Consider the following 18,610-nt stretch of genomic DNA (forward strand, 5'->3'; position numbering starts at 1 on the left):
CTTGCACAAAGAGAGATGGAATCCCCACCCCCATCCAAAGCAAAACACTTGAGCACAGCCGGTGAGTAAAGACACCTAAAGTCCCCAACTTTTCTTTCAGGCACATAAGGTGCCCTTCTTTCTTTTTAATTTTTTTAAAACAAAAAAAATGTATGAAGGTTCAAAGTGAAATTACAGGAGGCAGTTAAGAGGCACTCATCCAAAAGCAGCCATCAATAATGAAAAGTGCCTGGTGATGGTTCTACTGGCAGAGGTTTAGGTACTCAGTATGTCTGCTTAATGGAACACACGTGTACTGGGATAGGAAATGATACGCTTCAGACTTATTTTACTTAAAACACCCCTCCATTAGAAAATAGTCCTAGGCAGTGAATACTGGGACAAACATTTCTTACTGCACCATATGAATAGAACTTATGACCCTGCACTGTGTTTTGATATTGAAGGGTACAGGGCACAGGTGATCAGGCAGAATTTCCACTGCCAGCACAAGAGAAGGCATGTCCTGCTTGTGGTCGTTCCGTCATGGTGTGTTGTTGGCCACTTTTAAGAACAGGATGCTGGACTAGATGGGCCTCTGGACCTTTCTCCCAGCCACCCACGCCTGATCCACGCACTCTTTTTACCACCTTTGTTCTCGATCTGTGTGTTCTTTTTCCTGCGTCCCCCCCCCCCCGGCAAGATCTGCACACTCTTTCTGTCACACCAGCCTCATCCCTGAGCTCTTCTCACCCTCTTGCACTTGCATGGTTATAGCAGTGCCCAGTTTGAAGATGGAAACGGCTGTGGCCAAAAGAGCTGCTGTCAATGCGGGGCTGGAACCGCAAGGCCGTCCTGTGCCAGCGCTGCAACTCCTACACGCTTCTGCCTGGCACCACCACCTTCACCTACCGAGAGGTAGGCAGCAGGAGAGAGGTTTGTGGGGTGCCCTCGGCCCACCTCCAGGTACGGTAAGACCAGCTTGCTGCCCAGCAAGGGCCTGCTTCTACACCTCTCTTTCAAATCAGAAACCAGTGAAGGCGGTGAAGGTCCTGTGTGAGTGCCTGGAGGCGGTTGGAGGATGGATGGCGGCTAACAGATTGAGGTTGAATCCTGACAGGACAGAAGTACTGTTTTGGGGGGACAGGGGGCGGGCGGGTGTGGGGGACTCCCTGGCCCTGAATGGGGTAACAGTGCCCCTGAAGGACCATGTGTGCAGCCTGGGAGTCATTTTGGACTCACAGCTGTCCATAGAGGCGCAGGTTAATTCTGTGTCCAGGGCGGCTGTCTACCAGTTCCATCTGGTACGCAGGCTGAGACCCTACCTGCCCGCAGACTGTTTTCGCCAGAGTGTTACATGCTCTAGTTATCTCCTGCTTGGACTACTGCAATGCGCTCTATGTGGGGCTACCTTTGAACGTGACCCGGAAACTGCAATTAATCCAGAATGCAGCAGCTAGACTGGTGACTGGGAGTGGCCGCCGGGACCACATAACACCGGTCCTGAGAGATCTACATTGGCTCCCAGTACGTTTCCGAGCACAGTTCAAAGTGTTGGTGCTCACCTTTAAAGCCCTAAACAGCCTTGGTCCTGTATACCTCAAGGAGCGTCTCCACCCCCATCATTCAGCCCAGACACTGAGATCCAGCGCCAAGGGCCTTCTCGCAGTGAGGGAACTGCGAGAAGCAAAGCTACAGGGAACCAGGCGGAGGGCCTTCTCAGTACTGGCACCCGCCCTGTGGAATGCCCTCCCAGCAGTGGTCAAAGAGATAAACAACTACCTGACATTCAGAAAATACCTGAAGGCAGGCCTGTTTAGGGAAGTTTTTAATCTGGGATATTTTAATGTATTTTAATATTTGTTGGAAGCCGCCCAGAGTGGCTGGGGAGACCCAGCCAGATGGGCGGGGTACAATTAATTAATTAATTAATTAATTAATTAATTATTACTACTACTACTACTACTACACCGGCAGGCAAGCAGCACTCCCGGGCACCACTCGCAAATGTGATATCAGTGGCCTTCGCGGCCGGGGGCAAGCGTTGGGGAATAGGGCAATGATGAAAGGAGGCCCCCACACAGCTGCAGCCTCTGAGCAACATTTAAAAGGGGTACGGAGAGGCCTTCCCTCCTTCTCCCGCTTCATGCCAGCTGCTTGTAGAGGATCGGGGGGGGGGGCAGGACCATGGGGCAGAGCCCTCCCGTGACGGAAGCAAGTACAATGGTACCTCGTGTTAAGAACTTAATTCGTTCCGGAGGTCCGTTCTTAACCTGAAACCGTTCTTAACCTGAGGTACCACTTTAGCTAATGGGGCCTCCCGCTGCCGCCACGCGATTTCTGTTCTCATCCTGAGGTAAAGTTCTTAACCTGAAGTGTTATTTCTGGGTTATTTCTGTAACCTGAAGCGTCTGTAACCCGAGGTACCACTGTACCACGGTGGCTCGTTTGTGTGTGAGGGCAGAGGAGAGAACTCTAACCCAACCCCACTCCCCAAGATTGCCACCACCCCCAAAACTCTCTCACACATGGCTGAGCCCCACAAGCCTGCTGTTGTTGCTTCTGCAGTCTGGACCACCCTTGGGTTTGAATTTTATGCCTATTTTTTATTTTTATTTTCCCTTGACCTTTGATCTTTAACATTAATTCGACCTTATAATTCTCTATTTTGTTTTTTTAAAAACTTTTGATTTTTGACATCGATTGGACCCTACAATTCGATTTCATTCAGATATATGTTATTTATATATACAAAAACACACCCTTCCCCCTACCCCCTTTTTTCTTTTTCTTTATTCTACAAATATATATTGGGTTATTATTATTATTATTATCATCATCATCATCATCGTTGTTGTTGTTGCTGTTATTTTCATTATTATTAAAAACAATAATTCCATTTTATTATTTCTAGTTTTAATTCTTTCTCTTTGGGGGGGCAACACTTTTCTTTTAGCTATATCTTCTTTTTGCTCTTACTCTACTTTCACTGGTATCTCATAAATGCCACTCCTCCCCCCATTTTTATTTTTTATTTTAATTATCAAATGTGTCCTCTTTTTTGCTCTTTAAAATATGGCAACCCTAACTTAGAGACCTTTTTGCATAACAAGTGACCAATTTATATTATATTATATTATATTATATTATATTATATTATATTATATTATAAACAACAAAATCAACAACAGAGCTGTCTTCCACCAGCATTGCAATAGCCTGGGACAAGACTGGGTCACTCACCCATGTCAGTCTCTTATATGAAATGATTAAACAAAGTCCCTGGAGTGCTTTCCTGGAGTCTTGCTCTCAACTAAGAGTTTCAAATTGGCTGCCAGTTCAGAGCCGAAACAGTGACAACAACAATTCCAATGGAAGGAGACTTATATTTTGCAGGAAGAAGTAAATGCAAGAGATGCCAAAGGGACTAAAAAATCCCAGATTGAAAACAAAAAGATAGTCCTTATATAACAGAAAGGAAGTAAACCTGCAAGATCATGACCGCCTGTCGTGGATGCTTTAGTTGAGATTCCTGCATTGCACGGGGTTTGACTAGATGACCCTAAGGGTCCCTTTTCCAACACTACAATTCTAGGACCATATTCTTTATTGGCAACTTTCCAAAGGCTGCATGCCAGGGGTAGGTAGGGCCAGAGACAAAAGTGGCTGGAGCAATTTTACATATAGTAGAGTAGCTTCTGCACACACTGCTCTCCTAAACCTCATCCAGATATGTTCAAGGGTACATTCCAGGTAAGCAAAACACACTCAGGGCGTGAGCAGTGTCAGTAAGTGGTGTGGCCTGGGGGAAATTCCAAGGGCCAGATAGAGGGTTCAAGGAGATGGATTTGGCCCCCAGGCCTGAGTTTCCCCATCTGTGTTTTAAGGCAATTTGCTTGCCGGTAAAATAAACATCCAAGGAAACCCTTCAAGATAACAGAGGAAAGTTGTCAAAAGCAGAAAAGTAAGGGGTGAAAATAATGAATTAACTACCCTACTTTTTCAGGCACCAAAAATTAAGTAGCAACCCTGCCAGATTGGCGGTGTATAAATAATAATAATTCCATTATCAGCTAATTTGGCTCAGAAATCAAATGCGGTAGAAGAAAAAGATCACGCATAATATTTTGGCCATAACCAGACAATCTGATGCCTCATTTGTTTCCAGCCTAATTCACAGTTCAAGTATTAAACCCGCAGGATGAAGGAACCAGAAAACTTCTTGATAACCAGATAAATCCCTTGCTCTGTTCATTTCCACCTACTGGAGACGTGTTGCGTGTTTTTAACACAGTGAGAACTTAAAAAATCTGATCCGCACCTGCGAAACTGAAACAGTACAGTTCATTCTAGGAAGATAATAAAGTGTTTTAATAGCAAATCAAACCATCTAACTGCCGGTCTACGCTGACTGGCAATGGCTCTCCAGGGTTTCAGTCAGGGTTTTTCCTCCCATCCCTCTTTACCATCAGAAATCTGCGGCTGAAAATATAAATGTGAAACTCTTCTCAGGTTCAGTGTTAACCTCCAATGATGACAGTGGCCGAAGACAGAAGCTTTAGCTGCAGAAAGCACATTATCCCTGTTCTTCTACAAGATGTGAAAGAATAAGACAATCCACAGCTGGGTCAGACACTTCTAAAAGCACATTTATTTCAGTAGGTCTAATCTGAAGCTAATGAACATTTTGATACAACCCTTTGTTTACACACAGTGCCTTTGCTTCAAAAGGCAGCCTAAAAATACTTGAACGGGCGATTCTTATGAAAACCAACAGGCTTTCGACACATGTAACTCAAAACAGGCTGCAGACTCACAAGTTGCTGGTGAAGGGGATATACCCAAAAACTCAGATACGGTGGTACCTCTGGTTGCAAACAGGATCCGTTCCGGAGCCCAGTTCGCAACCTGAAGCGCCGAATCTGCGCACGCACGCGGCTCGATTTGGCGCTTCTGCGCATGCGCCGAAACCCGGGAGTAACCCGTTCCGGAACTTCCGAGTTCAGCACGTTCGTAACCTGTGCCGAACGCAACTCGCAGCGAACGCAACCCGAGGTATGGCTCTACATAATAAGCTATGTACCAAATGATGTTTCAGTGATGTGTTTATGATGTTTCCAGGTCACTTCCAGGTTCAGTGAGATTCACATATACATGGTCGTGCGTGTACTGAATGCGCATAAATGGGGTGCGGGGCTGTCTGTAACTGTTCCAGGGAAGAGAAAAATCACAAATCCCTAGCTGCCACTATTTTCAGCTAACAAGGCAGTGGGGCGATTTTGGCAGCTGTCCAAACACTGCATTCCATCCTGGAGTTCCCTTTTTCAGCTGAGGTCCATATGCCAGTGGTGGGCAGGGCATGAATGTAAATTTGTTCCTTCGTACAGTAAGCTAATTTCTACACACATCCCTCTCTACCCTCCATCCAGGCAAGCAGGAGACATGATGAGAGTTCAAGGAGACATTCCAGATAAACGAAAACACTGGAGGTGCAAGTAGTATCAGCGAGGGGTGTGGCCTGGGGAGAGTTCTGGAGGCCAGAAAGAGAGGCTTCAAGGGCCTCCAGCCCTGAGGTTCTCTACCTCTGGACTAACATCTACAATATATAGCCTTTCTCCATTCTAAACCTTGGCTCAATGCTGGTGAGTTTCTCTGCTTACCCTCATACAAGAATAAAGGCATCTTCAGCAGCCTTTTACCTGAATGACTTATATTTTTAAAAAGCCCTCTGACTATACAACTTCAAGCAATTCCTTCTTGCAGCTTAAATACACCTGCCAGGCATCAGGTGAGAAAAAGGCTTTTGGAACCACATATTTCTGAAAGGTAAACCACTCCACCACAGTCCTAGGTCGCTGTTAACACCACACAAGTGCAAGTGCAGGAGCCTTTAAAAATCAATCCCAGATGGAAGAATTATAGAGCTGTTTATGCACACTGAGCAAAGCTTCCCTGAACACAATGCCAGATATCTTCAGTCTGCCCCAGGGCAGCTGCTCTGGAAAAATGTGGAAGGATTGCTGATGAGCCAATAAATCCAAGAACCAAGAATCTACTGGCAAGCTTAAAGAAGACCTGAGCTTCATGCAAGAATCACACATGTGTAATTGTGGAAATGTTTATCAATTAATGTCTTGGGTGCCTGGCAGTGTAAAGCTCAGCCACAGGATCTTCTAGAGATAGATAGATAGATAGATATTTGTATATAAAAAATACAAATAGAGATACAATTACACCAGAGCAGATCTTAAAGGCATGAAGCCACCAAGCCAGTTCCTTGTGCATTGTCTGCAAGCAATGGGAGAAACACGGGTATCATCCCCTTCCCAAGCAGGAGGGAGAGATCTTGTCACAGGATGAAAACACAATGTTCGAGGTATACAAGCTAATGAAGGAAATGAATGGGTGAATGCAAAAAAAAAAAAAAAAACCACCCCGAGGGACACTTGCTGGTCAAGGTGTTCCTACAACAGGGGTTGTCAACCTTTGCAACATCTGTTGGCACATTTGGATTTTTTGAGGGAAAACCACAGATATTACTCTTCTGATCGTCTGTCTCGCTGACCCCGAATCAGCAGCTGCTCCTCTAACAATAGGCAGAGAGAGAGAGAGAAACGTGCACGCGTGCACGCGCGCACGCGCGCACACACACACACACACACACACTTCCTTTTCCAAGGGTACCTGTTAACACGAGCCTTGAAAAGCACATAGAGCTCGAAGAGGAAGTGGGAAGGAGTGCCCCTCTTCTAACTTCCCCCTTCAGCTCTATGCACTTTTCAACTAAGGAAAGAAGTAACCACCTCACCTCGTCATGACCAAGGGGACAGTGTATGTGTGTGTTCAGAGAATGGGAACCGGGGCAGGACCTGAAGGCTGCTGCTGTGTTCACTGGCACCACATTGGCAACTCCTGTCCTAGAAGATCACAAAATCTTTTTCTAATTAATCAAAGTTACAGATAAAGCAACTCTAGACTGGGCTTGCCTCAGAAGTCATTCTTATCAGGAGTTGGGAACCCCCATAATTCTACAGAGACATTCAAGTTTGACAGGCACCTGGGGGGAGAGAATAAGTGCTGCACAACACCCTCAAGCTCACACTGGCCCACACACACACCCAACTTGTACACACCCACCTCGCCCCAGGATTCCTTAGCAGCTACTTTATGTATACTTTACCAGGCTAGAGGAGGGCTTGGGCATCGTCTTTCGAGCTCTGTGGATCTTGATGGCGGCAGGCACCGCTGTTGATTTCTTAGCCTCCATTTCATTCCCACCCTCCCCAGACTTAGCTGGCAGAGCAGCCTGTGCCTGGGAGAAGGGGCTCATCGCCTTCGCCTTGCCTCCTCCTGCGGGAAGTGTTTTCGTGGCAAAAGCCCCGCCAGAAGTCCGTTTGGGCGGCCCCTTAGCCATCTGCTTCGGTAAAATGTAGCCATTGCTCCCCATGACCGAAGTATGCATGAAATCGTTTGCTTTTATGTGGTTCTGCTTTCCAGAGTCACCGTCTCTCTCAGAAATGCCATTCTCCGCTACTCTGCTCAGTTTCGCAGTGGAGTCCCCTTGGCTCACTTTTACACTGTCCTGAGTGTTCTTAGCTGCATTTGGGTGGCTCTTGGCTTCGTTGCTTTCATAGGAGCCATTGGTTTCGCCTTCGGGGGCCATCTTTGGCTCCCCAACTTGCTTCTCTATGGCATTTTCATCTGCTGCCATAGCATTAAATCCTGGAGGCAGAAAAAGAGGGGGGTAGATGGAGTGAAGGCTGAAAGGAACATACGGGCCACAGCTCAGTGGCAGAGCACTTGCTTTCTATGCATAAAGTTTCAGATTCAATCCCCAGCAACTCCTGGTACAATCCCATCGGCCAGTCAGTGTATAAAATACTGAGCTAGATGCGCCACTGATCCGACTCAATACACAGTGACTTCCTATGTTTTTCAAAGCATAAGGAAACCATTGGCTAGTTGAGGCCAAAAACACATCTAGTCCACCATCCAATTCTCAAAGAAAGTAATCAGATGACTCTTGGAAGTCTGAAAGCAGCACCTGGTGCAACAGCACTTTCCCCATTTATGACACCCAGCTACTGGTTTCCAACAGCATACTGGAGGAGATGGCTCCTACTCTTTGTAACTCCCTTTCATTTAATGTCAGACAGGCGCTGTCTCTATCAGTGCCTACCAGAGACCTTCCTCTTTCACCCAGCCTCTTATAAGTGACCTTTATATTCCAATCTGGATCTAAATTGGAAATATTTTAAATATACACTTCCCCAAAGTGTGCCCCAGTCATTTATGCAACAACTCAGATATACATCTGAAGAATTTATTTTATTATTCTTAGAATTTGTAGAGGCAGTGCTTTTGTATTTAGAGTTTGCTAAAATGATTGTGTTATTTTTATAAATTTTGTGTTATTCTGTTTTATCTTTGGTGGCCTTAGGCTATGAAGTGCTATGAAGAAGAGGAAGGAGGAGGAGGAAGAAGAAGAGGAAGAGGAGATCAACAGCTGTAACAACAATGCCCCAACTAGTTCAGAATCCTGGTATCAAAATATAAAATGCCTGTATATGGACTAGTTTTGAATTGTTTTACATATGGAACGGCTTTTAATTATTTGTTGTTGTTGTTGGTGGTGGTGGTGGTAATAAATCAATTATGTGCAGGTCCCACTATCCAAGAGCTCACTTTATGAAAATTCATTTATCCAAACACAAGGAATTAGTAACCAAATCAGACTATACACACAGGAAATTAAGATATCCAAATCTGCATGTAGTACTTTAAAAATAAATTTTACTGGTCTGCAGCAGCTGTTCACCAGAAACCAGGGGGTGGGAGGTAGGGAAAGACTGGACAAATAGAGAGCATTTCCCACCCCCTTCCTTATTTGACTTTTGCAGGGTTTTCCCAATGGATATCAATGGAATCAATGAAAATTGTTAACTCATTATGCAAACACTCACCTAACAAACAACTTCCCAAGAATGCATTGTGTTCAGATAGCAAGACCTGTGTGTAAATACCGCCTCCAGAAGTAGAGTAAAGCTTTGCGAGCCACAAATCTATCCATACGTTACAATAATTTAGAAAGTATTATAACAACTCCAAGTTTTAACACAGAGGTTCTGCCTCATTCTGTGTTCTGCCTTTTGCAAATCTGGTCATAGTTTCCACTTGCTTATTCTTTTAACCCACCAACTAGTTGGCTCCTTTGATAACTATACCAATTTATGGGGAAACTTGTCTAGGCACCCACTGAAGATATTTTTATTCAAGAACAGCTTCCCACAATATGGATTACTTATTGTATACAGTATTCGCAGATATTGTTTTAATCAACTTTTTTATTTTATTTGTTCTACAAAACAAAGTTCATAAAGCAACTCATTATTTTAATAAACATAGTATTACTTTTCTACTGCAATACACACACTCTCTCTATTTCTCTGTGTGTGTGTGTGTGTGTGTGTGTGCGCGCGCGCTTATGTATACAGGGGGTGTGCACGCGCACACACGCACACACACACACACACACACCTTCTGCACTAGAATCCTCATTTTCATTAAAAAACAACAACAGTGCAGTATTACAAAAATTATGGCCCGTACTCCAGGGTCTTGTTAGCCTGTTTTATCACCAGGTGCTGCTCATAACTATATTGATCTTCATTGTGTTTGTGTGTGTATATTTGTGTGTGGGGGGGTGTCAATGAAGTACAAGGATGAGCACAAATATTCTCAACAATTTCACACCTTTTCTACAGACACTATTTCTGCAGATGACCAGAAACTAGCTCAACCAAAATCTCCCACATTCAAAGCCAACACTCTTGTCCACCTTACAGCATGGGAGTTCTTATGCTTATAAGAAAGGACATTTCTCAAATTGCCCCTCAAGATTAATCTCAGGCAAGTCTACCCTCCCACAACAGGGTCATGAGGATATAAAATGAGCTAATTCCACACATGCTGCCTCAAATTTAAGACAGGAGGCAACTGTAAGTAGACAAACAAGGTGGGCATTCCCAACAGAAAACTAACATTCTGGTGGTTTCTTCAAATTCACATTTCATTGGGGAACTCTGATAGATATCTGTGTCACTGAACTGCAAGAGTATTGCAGCTATTAAATAAACACTATAAACATTTCAAGTTGTGTGTATACCTGTGGTAGTTTATATTCATTTTTTAAAATGGTTTTCCCTTGACGAAGAGCACTGTAAGACTCAGAGGTTGAACACCCCTGCTAAAGGAATTTTTGCTACAATTAAAAATCTAAGATCTACATTCGCTTTGTCCTCTCTTAGGGACTTGACCAGTGCAGATCCAAAACTTTTTTTTTAACCAATGAGATTCAGAAAGGAAATAAAATGTGTATTTTAAACCCATTCCAAAGCTCCAAGACCTAGATCGCAATCCTACCTGCTTGGGAATAAGCATCACTGAACTCAATAGGACTTGCTCCTGGGTTGACCCGCTTAGGATTGTGTTGTTGATTACATTTATTTGGGATGCTTTCTCCCCACTGCCTGAATATATGCCGAGAACGAATTCACCCAGTCAAATATCATGGTTGTTTGCCTGCATTCTTGCTTTAATGCAAGGTTTTCCTCCCTTAAACACCAGGCACCCTAAGGTTTACAAGAGGGCCCAGAAGTGCAAGTGTCCTGGCCTGAAAAGGGTGCCCATTAAGGGCAGCCTCAAGGGTAGCCCCACGCAGAATGCATTGCTTACCTTCTTCCTTGCTGTTGGTGATATCTTTCAACAGCTCAGTCTTCATACAGATCTCTCTTCTGGTCTCTCCTTTACTCATTAGACCTCACTAAAAGGAATAGAAGGGAGGAGAGGAAATTAAGATTCTTATATGCTTATAAATTAGCAAGAGGCACTGCTGAGTAGGACATGCTTTCTTCCCTAAACCAGAGCTGAGTTCCACAGGCAAAAATAAAATAAAATGTACTCCCAAGTAACTGTAAGAAGAAACTGCCAGAAAGTTACAAGGAAGTGTAGTGGTTATATACTTGACCAGATGATCATTGGAGAATGGATACAGGCAACAGCAACCAGCTGATTGTTGACATTTACAAATACCAACTGTGCAAAACCCACAACTCCCATCAACCCTGACATCATATATGAGCATGGCTTGGCCACATGGAGAAGCTTGGTGGGACTAATTAGGTAAGTTAGTTGGTGGTTTCCCACTGCTGGGTTAAGAGAGCTGAGTCTGGAGTAGAATAAAACTTTGATTCAAATTATTATCACCGTTATTAGTTGCCTTCTATGCTATTGTCTGAAGGTGATGCAAAATAAAAGCAACAAACAAACAGTTAAAAGTACACAAAAGCAGCCGACACATTTAAAACAAAACAAAAGCAATATAAACTAGTTACATGTGGCAAAGATCCATTTATCCAGCTGGGGAAACAGAAAGAAGCAAAACTGTTTTTGCAAAGTGAAGATTAGGAATGCTAATCTACACAATGGGGGCAGCCACTTCAAAAGCTCTGCTCCAAATTACTGCAGAGAGTGGGGCTTCTGAGATCTTTGGAATTTGCAGGAGAAACTCACCTGCAGACCACTGGTTATATAAAGGTTCAGAAAAACTGGTCTGAGGAGGCTCCCACGGGTGAGGCAGAGAGTCCTAGAGAGCCACATTTGGCCTCTGGGTCTGTGGTTTCCTACCCCCCGGATGTAAACAGAATCTCTGCTAAGAAGTCTGGGGTCTTCAAAAGCTGCTCCCACAAGGAGCAGATAGTTTTGGGCTATGTAAACCAATTATCTAACCCAGAAATAAACAAATAAAGCAGCTTCACGTTTCCATACGTATAACTTTCCCCCCGGTCTATGTACTTAGGAATACAGGCAATAATAGGCTGAATATAGGAACATAAAAATGAAATGAAGTATCCAGTGGGGGTGGGGTGGGGGACAAAAAATATTCCCCTCCCCAAAAAAGCAAGACTAAGCTAACAGTAAAAATAATCACTTAAGTCCTATAGTGCAGCAGAGTAAATGTTCGTATTTTTCCTTCCTGGCGATCTAAACAAGTTAGATCACTATTATTTAAAAATACTAGTTACAGGTAGGTAGCCATGTTGGTCTGCCATAGTCAAAACAAAATAAAAAATAAAAAATTCCTTCCAGTAGCACCTTAGATACCAACTAAGTTTGTTCTTGGTATGAGCTTTGAAGAAGTGTGCATGCACACGAAAGCTCATACCAAGAACAAACTTAGTTGGTTTCTAAGGTGCTACTGGAAGGAATTTTTTTTTCTTTTTTCTTTTATTTAAAAATACTGTAACATATGCAACTCAAAACCTCCAAGTAATTACTGTTAAGAAGAGCCATGCTCAATCAGGTTGATGGCACATCTAGTAGAGCATCACATTCTCAAAGAGGCCAACCAAATGCCTGTGTGAACCCTTAAAGTAGAACCTCAGCACAAGAGCCCACCCACCCTGTCCTGTGGTTTCCAGCAACTAGCATTCAGAAGCATCCCTACCTCCAACCACAGAACACAGCCTCCATCATGGCTAGCAGCCGCTGGTCAACCTTATTCTCCATTAATCTGTGCAACCCAAGTTAGTGGCCATCACTTCCTCCTGCCAGAGAAGGTTCCACGTGCTGTGTAAAAAAAAAGTACTTTCCTTTGTCTGTACTGAATCCTCCAACGCCCAGCTTCATTGGGTGTCCGCTAGTTCCAGTGTTATGAGAGAGGGACAAAAGCTTTTCTCTATCCACTTTCTCCATGGCCTGCAAAGTTTCATAAACTTCTACCATGTCACTTCTTACTTGTCTTTCCTCTAAGCCACAAAGTCCCAGGCACTGCAGCCTTTTCCTTAAGAGGTGAACTGCAGAGTAAACTCCATGCCCTTTATCGTTTTTTGATGGACAGGCAGACAATCTGGTTCCTCTTCGGAACCTGTTGCTCCACTCCTCCCAAAGCAACACAGAAGCAACTGATTCCTTTCTTCGAAGGTGAAAAAGAAGTCTAGACGAACAACTATGAAAGGTCTTTGCTGCCTGGACATGCACTGCTTCTGCATTCAGTGCAGCAAAAGCCAGCCATTTCTTTTATTGAGTTTGTATTGAATTGCACTGTTTACTTCATTCACTTTCTGCCTTATTTATATCCTATTGTGTTTATGACATGGTTGTGGGCTATTGTAATGCTGGCTAATTTTAATGTCACTGCTATTACTGTGAGCTGCTTTGAGCTGAAGATTGTCACTGGAAAAACAAAATGCAACTATTAACCAAATTCAAAAGCTAACGCGTTTTGTTTTGCAGAACCCCCTCTTCTGCTTGAATTTGTATTGTTCCATTCCATTTGTGTGTTTTATAATTGCAATTGTTTCATTTGCTTTTGTAATTGTACATTCCATTGCTGCAAACCGACTCGGGACCTTATGGCAAAGAGACGTTACGAAGAAATAAATAATGTAAGTAATGCTCCCCGAGATCTGGGGGAATGGCTATAACCCAGTGGTGGTGAATACGATACGCTTTGCATGCAGAAAAACCCAAGTTCCATCCCTGGCATCAACCAGTTTTTTTGTGTGTTTATACAAAAAAATATTTTTTAAAAATAGGATGAAGTAGCAAAATGTGGGAAATGAACCTGTCTCCACTCAAGACCCCCAAGAGCTGCTGCCAGCCCAAGTTGACAATACAGTGGTGCCCCGCTAGACAAAAATAATTCGTTCTACGAGTGTCTTCGTAGAGCGAATTTTTCGTCTGGCGAAGCGGCAATGCAGCGCGGAGGTTTTCACACCAAAAAAAAAAAAAAATCCCGTCTTGCGAGGCAGCCCCATTGACTTTTTCGTCTTGCGGGGCAGCCTTGTGCTAGCGAATTCCGTTCGTCTAGCGAGTTTTTCGTCTAGCGAGGCATTCGTCTAGCGGGGCACCACTGTACTGGGCTAAGACTGACAAATGGTCTGACTCTGTATAACGCTGCTTCATAGGTTACTGGAAAAGCCCACAGCTCAGTGCTGGAGCATCTGCTTAGCCTGCAGAAAGGCCCAGGTTCAATACCAGGCAGTCACAAGTAGGGCTGGGCGAGGTCAGAGCTAGGTGGGCCAATGGGTCCACCTGGCAAAAGCCAGCTTCTTATGCTCCTTACAGAGTAAAATGCTTGGCTGTGCTCAGAAGCAAGTGCACTGTGTTAAATGAATTCTTGCAGACAAGAAGGTATGTTTCCTTTTGCACCCCAGATCCTTCCTGCCACAGTCAGTGAGCATTTCGCCTTTCCCTCTCACTATTTCTGCACCAGCCAATCCACAGCTTCCGTCCCAAGCGAAGCTCAGCCTTGATAAGAACGTTAAGAAGAGCTCTGCTGGTTCAGGCAAAGGGCTGCGTCTAATCCAGCACCCTGTTCTCGCAGTGGCCAACCAGATGTGCCAATAGGAAGCCTGCAAGCAGGACCTCAGCACGACAGCACTTTCTTCTCTCTTGCGACTCCCAGTAACTGACACTCAGAGGCATGAAGCCTCCGCCAGCGGAAGGGGAACACAGTCAATGTCTCCAGTAGTCGCAGCTACCCTTGTCCTCCGTGAATTTGCCTTCCAAGATGACAAGAGCCCCCCCCCCCTTTTGCCAGTCCCAGTGTCAGTCTGGGACACACTGAGCAGGCGCAGCATCAGGAGGTGAGCAAACATGAATCAGGTTTGCAACATATACTGAAGCAGCTCCCTTTCAAGGGAAACCCAGAATCCTAGAAACTAAGCCAATGTTTCATCTGTTAAGAGGTGTTCTTCAGGGTTGCGAACAAAGTGCAAGCCGCAAAAAAGAAAAAAGAAAAACCAGGACACTCAATGTTAGTATAAAAATAGGGAACACGGGAAGCCACCTTATACTGAGCCAGACTCATTGGTATTGAATAGACACTGACTGGCAGAGGCACTCCAAGGTTTCAGGCAGGTAAAATGTTCAGCTCCAAATGGATATGTGCCAGGGATTGAACCTGGGGCGATCAGCATGCTGAGCTCTAACACGGGGCTATGGCCCTTTTGCATTTATGCTCACGAAAAGCAATTTCTCTCACTACCCCAGCCCCATAATAAAAGCTGGCAGGCGGGCATTTCATTTGTGTGCTTCAATTCCAGCAAAATGCCACAGGGTTCAAGGTGGTTGGTTTGACTGCTATACTTGAGTATCTTTGAAACAGACACCCCTATCAAACAAGGTAGGTATTGTTTAGGGACAGGGAGGAAATTCAGAGTTCTCTGAAGAAGTACCTGGGAAACCAGAACACACTGTAGAGCAGCCTTCACCAAACTTGTGCTCTCCAGGTATTTTGTACCACAATTCCCGTCAGCTCCAGCCAACAGAGTTGGCAAAGGCTTCTGCAGGTAGTCAACAGAGCAGGCTATGAAGACAGAGCGAAGCCATAACCAACAGTTTGAACACTTCCACAAAGTTCATGCAACAATGCTTTTCAAAGACAATGCACAATGTGCTCACGTTCCCTACCTCCAGGACTACAAAAACAGCTATCCCATTAGACACTTTTTACCAGCCTTGTATGCACTGAGCACCATTTGCAGCCATTCTTCCAAAGCCTCCCTTATTTTCTTTTAAAGTTAAGTTTCACTCCACCAAAAGACAACATCCCAAATCCAACAGTGGTGTTTAAATGAGCACTATTTTATCTCTTTGTCTTGTAGGGAGAAGGGGGGAGGACGACAGGTTTTGAAGTGTATTACTAACCAAAGGAGGCACTTGCTTCAACTCCATGAAAATGCCAAGGATGCAGGGCTCCCTCCACCTTGATCAAATCATAAATATGAACTGCAATCAATGTTTGCAAGCCTGAATGGTATTTCTCACAAAGCAGAGCCATGGAGAACTCTACACCCTGCCCCAAAGACGACACTCGAGCCACACACTGCTCCCCACAAATCAGCCACAGACTGCAATGCCCAACCAGCTCCTTCCAAACACCCACCAAAGCCCACCCCAACATGTTTCCCCCAACAACTGTGACAGTACCTCCATTTCTCCTCCCACACCCACTTAAATGCAAAGCAAACTTCCCTTCTGCTCACACTCCACCATGCCCCAATCTGTCGGCTCCTGATTGGCAGAGAAATCTTATACCCAACCCTCCCATGCAGAGAAATGTCTGCTCTAACAGCACTCCCAAACAAAAGCCAACGGCCAAGCAAAGACTGCTTCAGAATAAGAGTCTCCTAATCATTCTCCTCCCTCCCTTTTCCTACAGCTGTCTTCCTCCATTCTCCCTGCCCACAACAGAGTGATTATTAATCTTCGGCTGCTGGAGATTCATCACAAAGGTTAGGCATACATATGCATTTATATGACATGCACACACACAGAGAAACATAGTGGAAAATCATTGCATCTTAAAGCCTAGAGCTGGTGAGGCCCGTTTGTAAGGGCTTTTTTGTTTTTGTTTTTAAAGAAAGGGAGTGGGGGATATGGCAATCCAAAGAGCTCAAGCTAGGGATGGTTTTCCATTCCATTTCTGAAACCTGTTCTCTGCTGCTACCTTGGAATGACAGAGGGTGCATGAATGCTCTTGAAGACCCCAAACCCCAAAGATGAGCATCTTTTCCAAACACTGTGCCAGATCCATTAAGAGCAAAGCCTCAATACCCTTATCCTGGAGCAACTTGCATCTATCTAATGAGAACGTACTAAAAGGCACCACTACACATGCATTTTCAACAGCACAGCACAGCTTTCTTCGGCCTTCACTCCTCCTACTCTTCCCCCACACCCTTCCTCACACAGAGGAAGTGTTCAATATGCTAAGGTGCCATCCTTAACTGGGCTTCTCTTGGTCTGTGGTTTCATTGATTTATGTTGCTTTAAAATTATCACTTGGAAGCACACACACACACACACACACACACACACAAACAAACACAAAAGGGAAACCCAGAAGCAACGCCTTCTTATTTCAACTGAAATAGGTCAACCCACAGAAGACATGCAGGAAACAAATCAAGGGGAGGCTAACATCTAGCCATGCTAGTACTGTATAAAAATACTGTACCCAGCCAGAGCAAAATCTGCATGCAGGAAATTGGGACACACACACCCCCAAAAAACAACAACAACCAGAAGAATGGTTCTGAAAGGCCTATGAAGCACAGATGCACGGAGCAAAATAATTCAGGAGAGCTGGGCTGCCCTTCCCATCTCTTGCAACACAGCCTCACATCCCACCCAACACAAGGGTCTAATGCTTTCTAGAGTCACATCTCCATCTCTAGTAAAAAGAAACCCCACACAAACACAAAAACCCACCGCATTCTAATCACGTACTCCAGGATTTTGTTTCGCCAAAGAAACTATTCACGTACTGTGGAAAAATAGCCTAAGCATGCAATATGTACAAGAGGCAAAACTGATAGGCGAAAGCCCTTAATAATGCAATTCCCAACAACTAGAGATTGAAACAATGCAGCATCCTTTATACCTTGATGATTATTATTTAACTGGCCTCCTTAACACTGGCAGGGCAGGAAGAGAAACAAGGAAGCAAGGTGTTTCCGTTGCCAATTATTAACCAGTATTAACCAGTATTTATTTTACTGATTTATTTTTTAAAATAATTAAAATGAAGGTGCAGTTCCAGAGGAGGATATTTTGAAAAGCATTTTATAGGTGTGATTTTTTGATATCCCAAGCACACCAAAGATGCCCATAAATAATACTGCACATTGCTGAATAAGATGAAAAAAATGGCGGATGCAAAAAAGGGGGGGGGGAGGTTGTTTGTTTACATCATCATCATTTTCCCCCAATGCCTCTTTGCAGGTTGAGGCCCTTTGCAGGGGAGGGGCACAGCAATCAAACAAAGAAATCTCCCTCCCTATTGTTCTCAGGTGTGCCTCTTAATATTCAAAACCATTTCATAAGGCCAGCTCACCAAGACAATACCTCTCGTCTAGCACAGCTATTAAATCTCCCCCCACACACACACACACACAAAAGGAAAGAAATCACAGAAGCCCTTTGAGCTATTAAGCATTAATTGCAAGGGTCAATGCAGAACTCCATGCCCAAACACACAGTAGGGAGAATGTCTCTTTGCTCAGGCTGTCATTGCCACCCTCCCCCACAAAAAAATACTGCAGTATTATCCTGACCTTCTGGTCTCATAACCCTAAGGGTAGGGGAAAGACACATCAGGAAGGGAGGAGGGACATGAAAGAAGAGCATTTAAGGTGCTATCCTAAGCACACTTACCTGGAAGTAAGTCTCAAGGATATAAAATTGGACTTACTTAAGGGTAAACATGCTTAGGATCTGTCTCGCAAACTAGGACCTTCTTGATGGCAGGAAACAGTCCATTTCGAAAACCTCAGGCCACTAGAAGACCTACAAGAGTAACAAGAATAAAGCATTATTAAAAAGGGAGAGAAGAGGCAATGCAAACCCAACTAGGATTGTTGGCCCATAGAAATAGAAATGATGAATATGAGAATATATCGTGTGATAGAGAGATAGATGACAGAGATCACACACACACACACACACACACACACACAGTATTCACTTGCCAGAAGTTACCATTTTGAATAAAGGTTGCCCCCCTTCACCCCCCAAATAATCAGAACTGCCCTTATCCTTCCCTTCCCCTGTACCTGACTGATTC

The 18,610-nt window shown here is 44.3% G+C and overlaps 1 protein-coding gene across 3 annotated transcripts in view; it reads right to left on the reverse strand.

Annotated features, from left to right (window-relative positions):
* The window catches only part of EHMT1 (euchromatic histone lysine methyltransferase 1), a 70,852-nt gene extending 60,051 nt beyond the window's left edge, over positions 1 to 10,801 (reverse strand). For all 3 annotated transcript variants that reach the window (XM_033138128.1, XM_033138126.1, XM_033138125.1), the window contains exons 1-2: positions 10,714 to 10,801; positions 7,160 to 7,701 (exon numbers count right to left, since the gene is read on the reverse strand). In XM_033138128.1, coding sequence (XP_032994019.1) covers positions 7,160 to 7,701; positions 10,714 to 10,792 — 621 coding nt within the window. In that variant the 5' untranslated portion in view covers positions 10,793 to 10,801. The remainder of the gene's footprint in view (positions 1 to 7,159; positions 7,702 to 10,713) is intronic.
* Positions 10,802 to 18,610: the final 7,809 nt, after the last annotated feature.

The sequence above is a fragment of the Lacerta agilis genome, chromosome Z, assembly GCF_009819535.1.
Source record: "Lacerta agilis isolate rLacAgi1 chromosome Z, rLacAgi1.pri, whole genome shotgun sequence".
NCBI classification, from domain to species: domain Eukaryota; kingdom Metazoa; phylum Chordata; class Lepidosauria; order Squamata; family Lacertidae; genus Lacerta; species Lacerta agilis.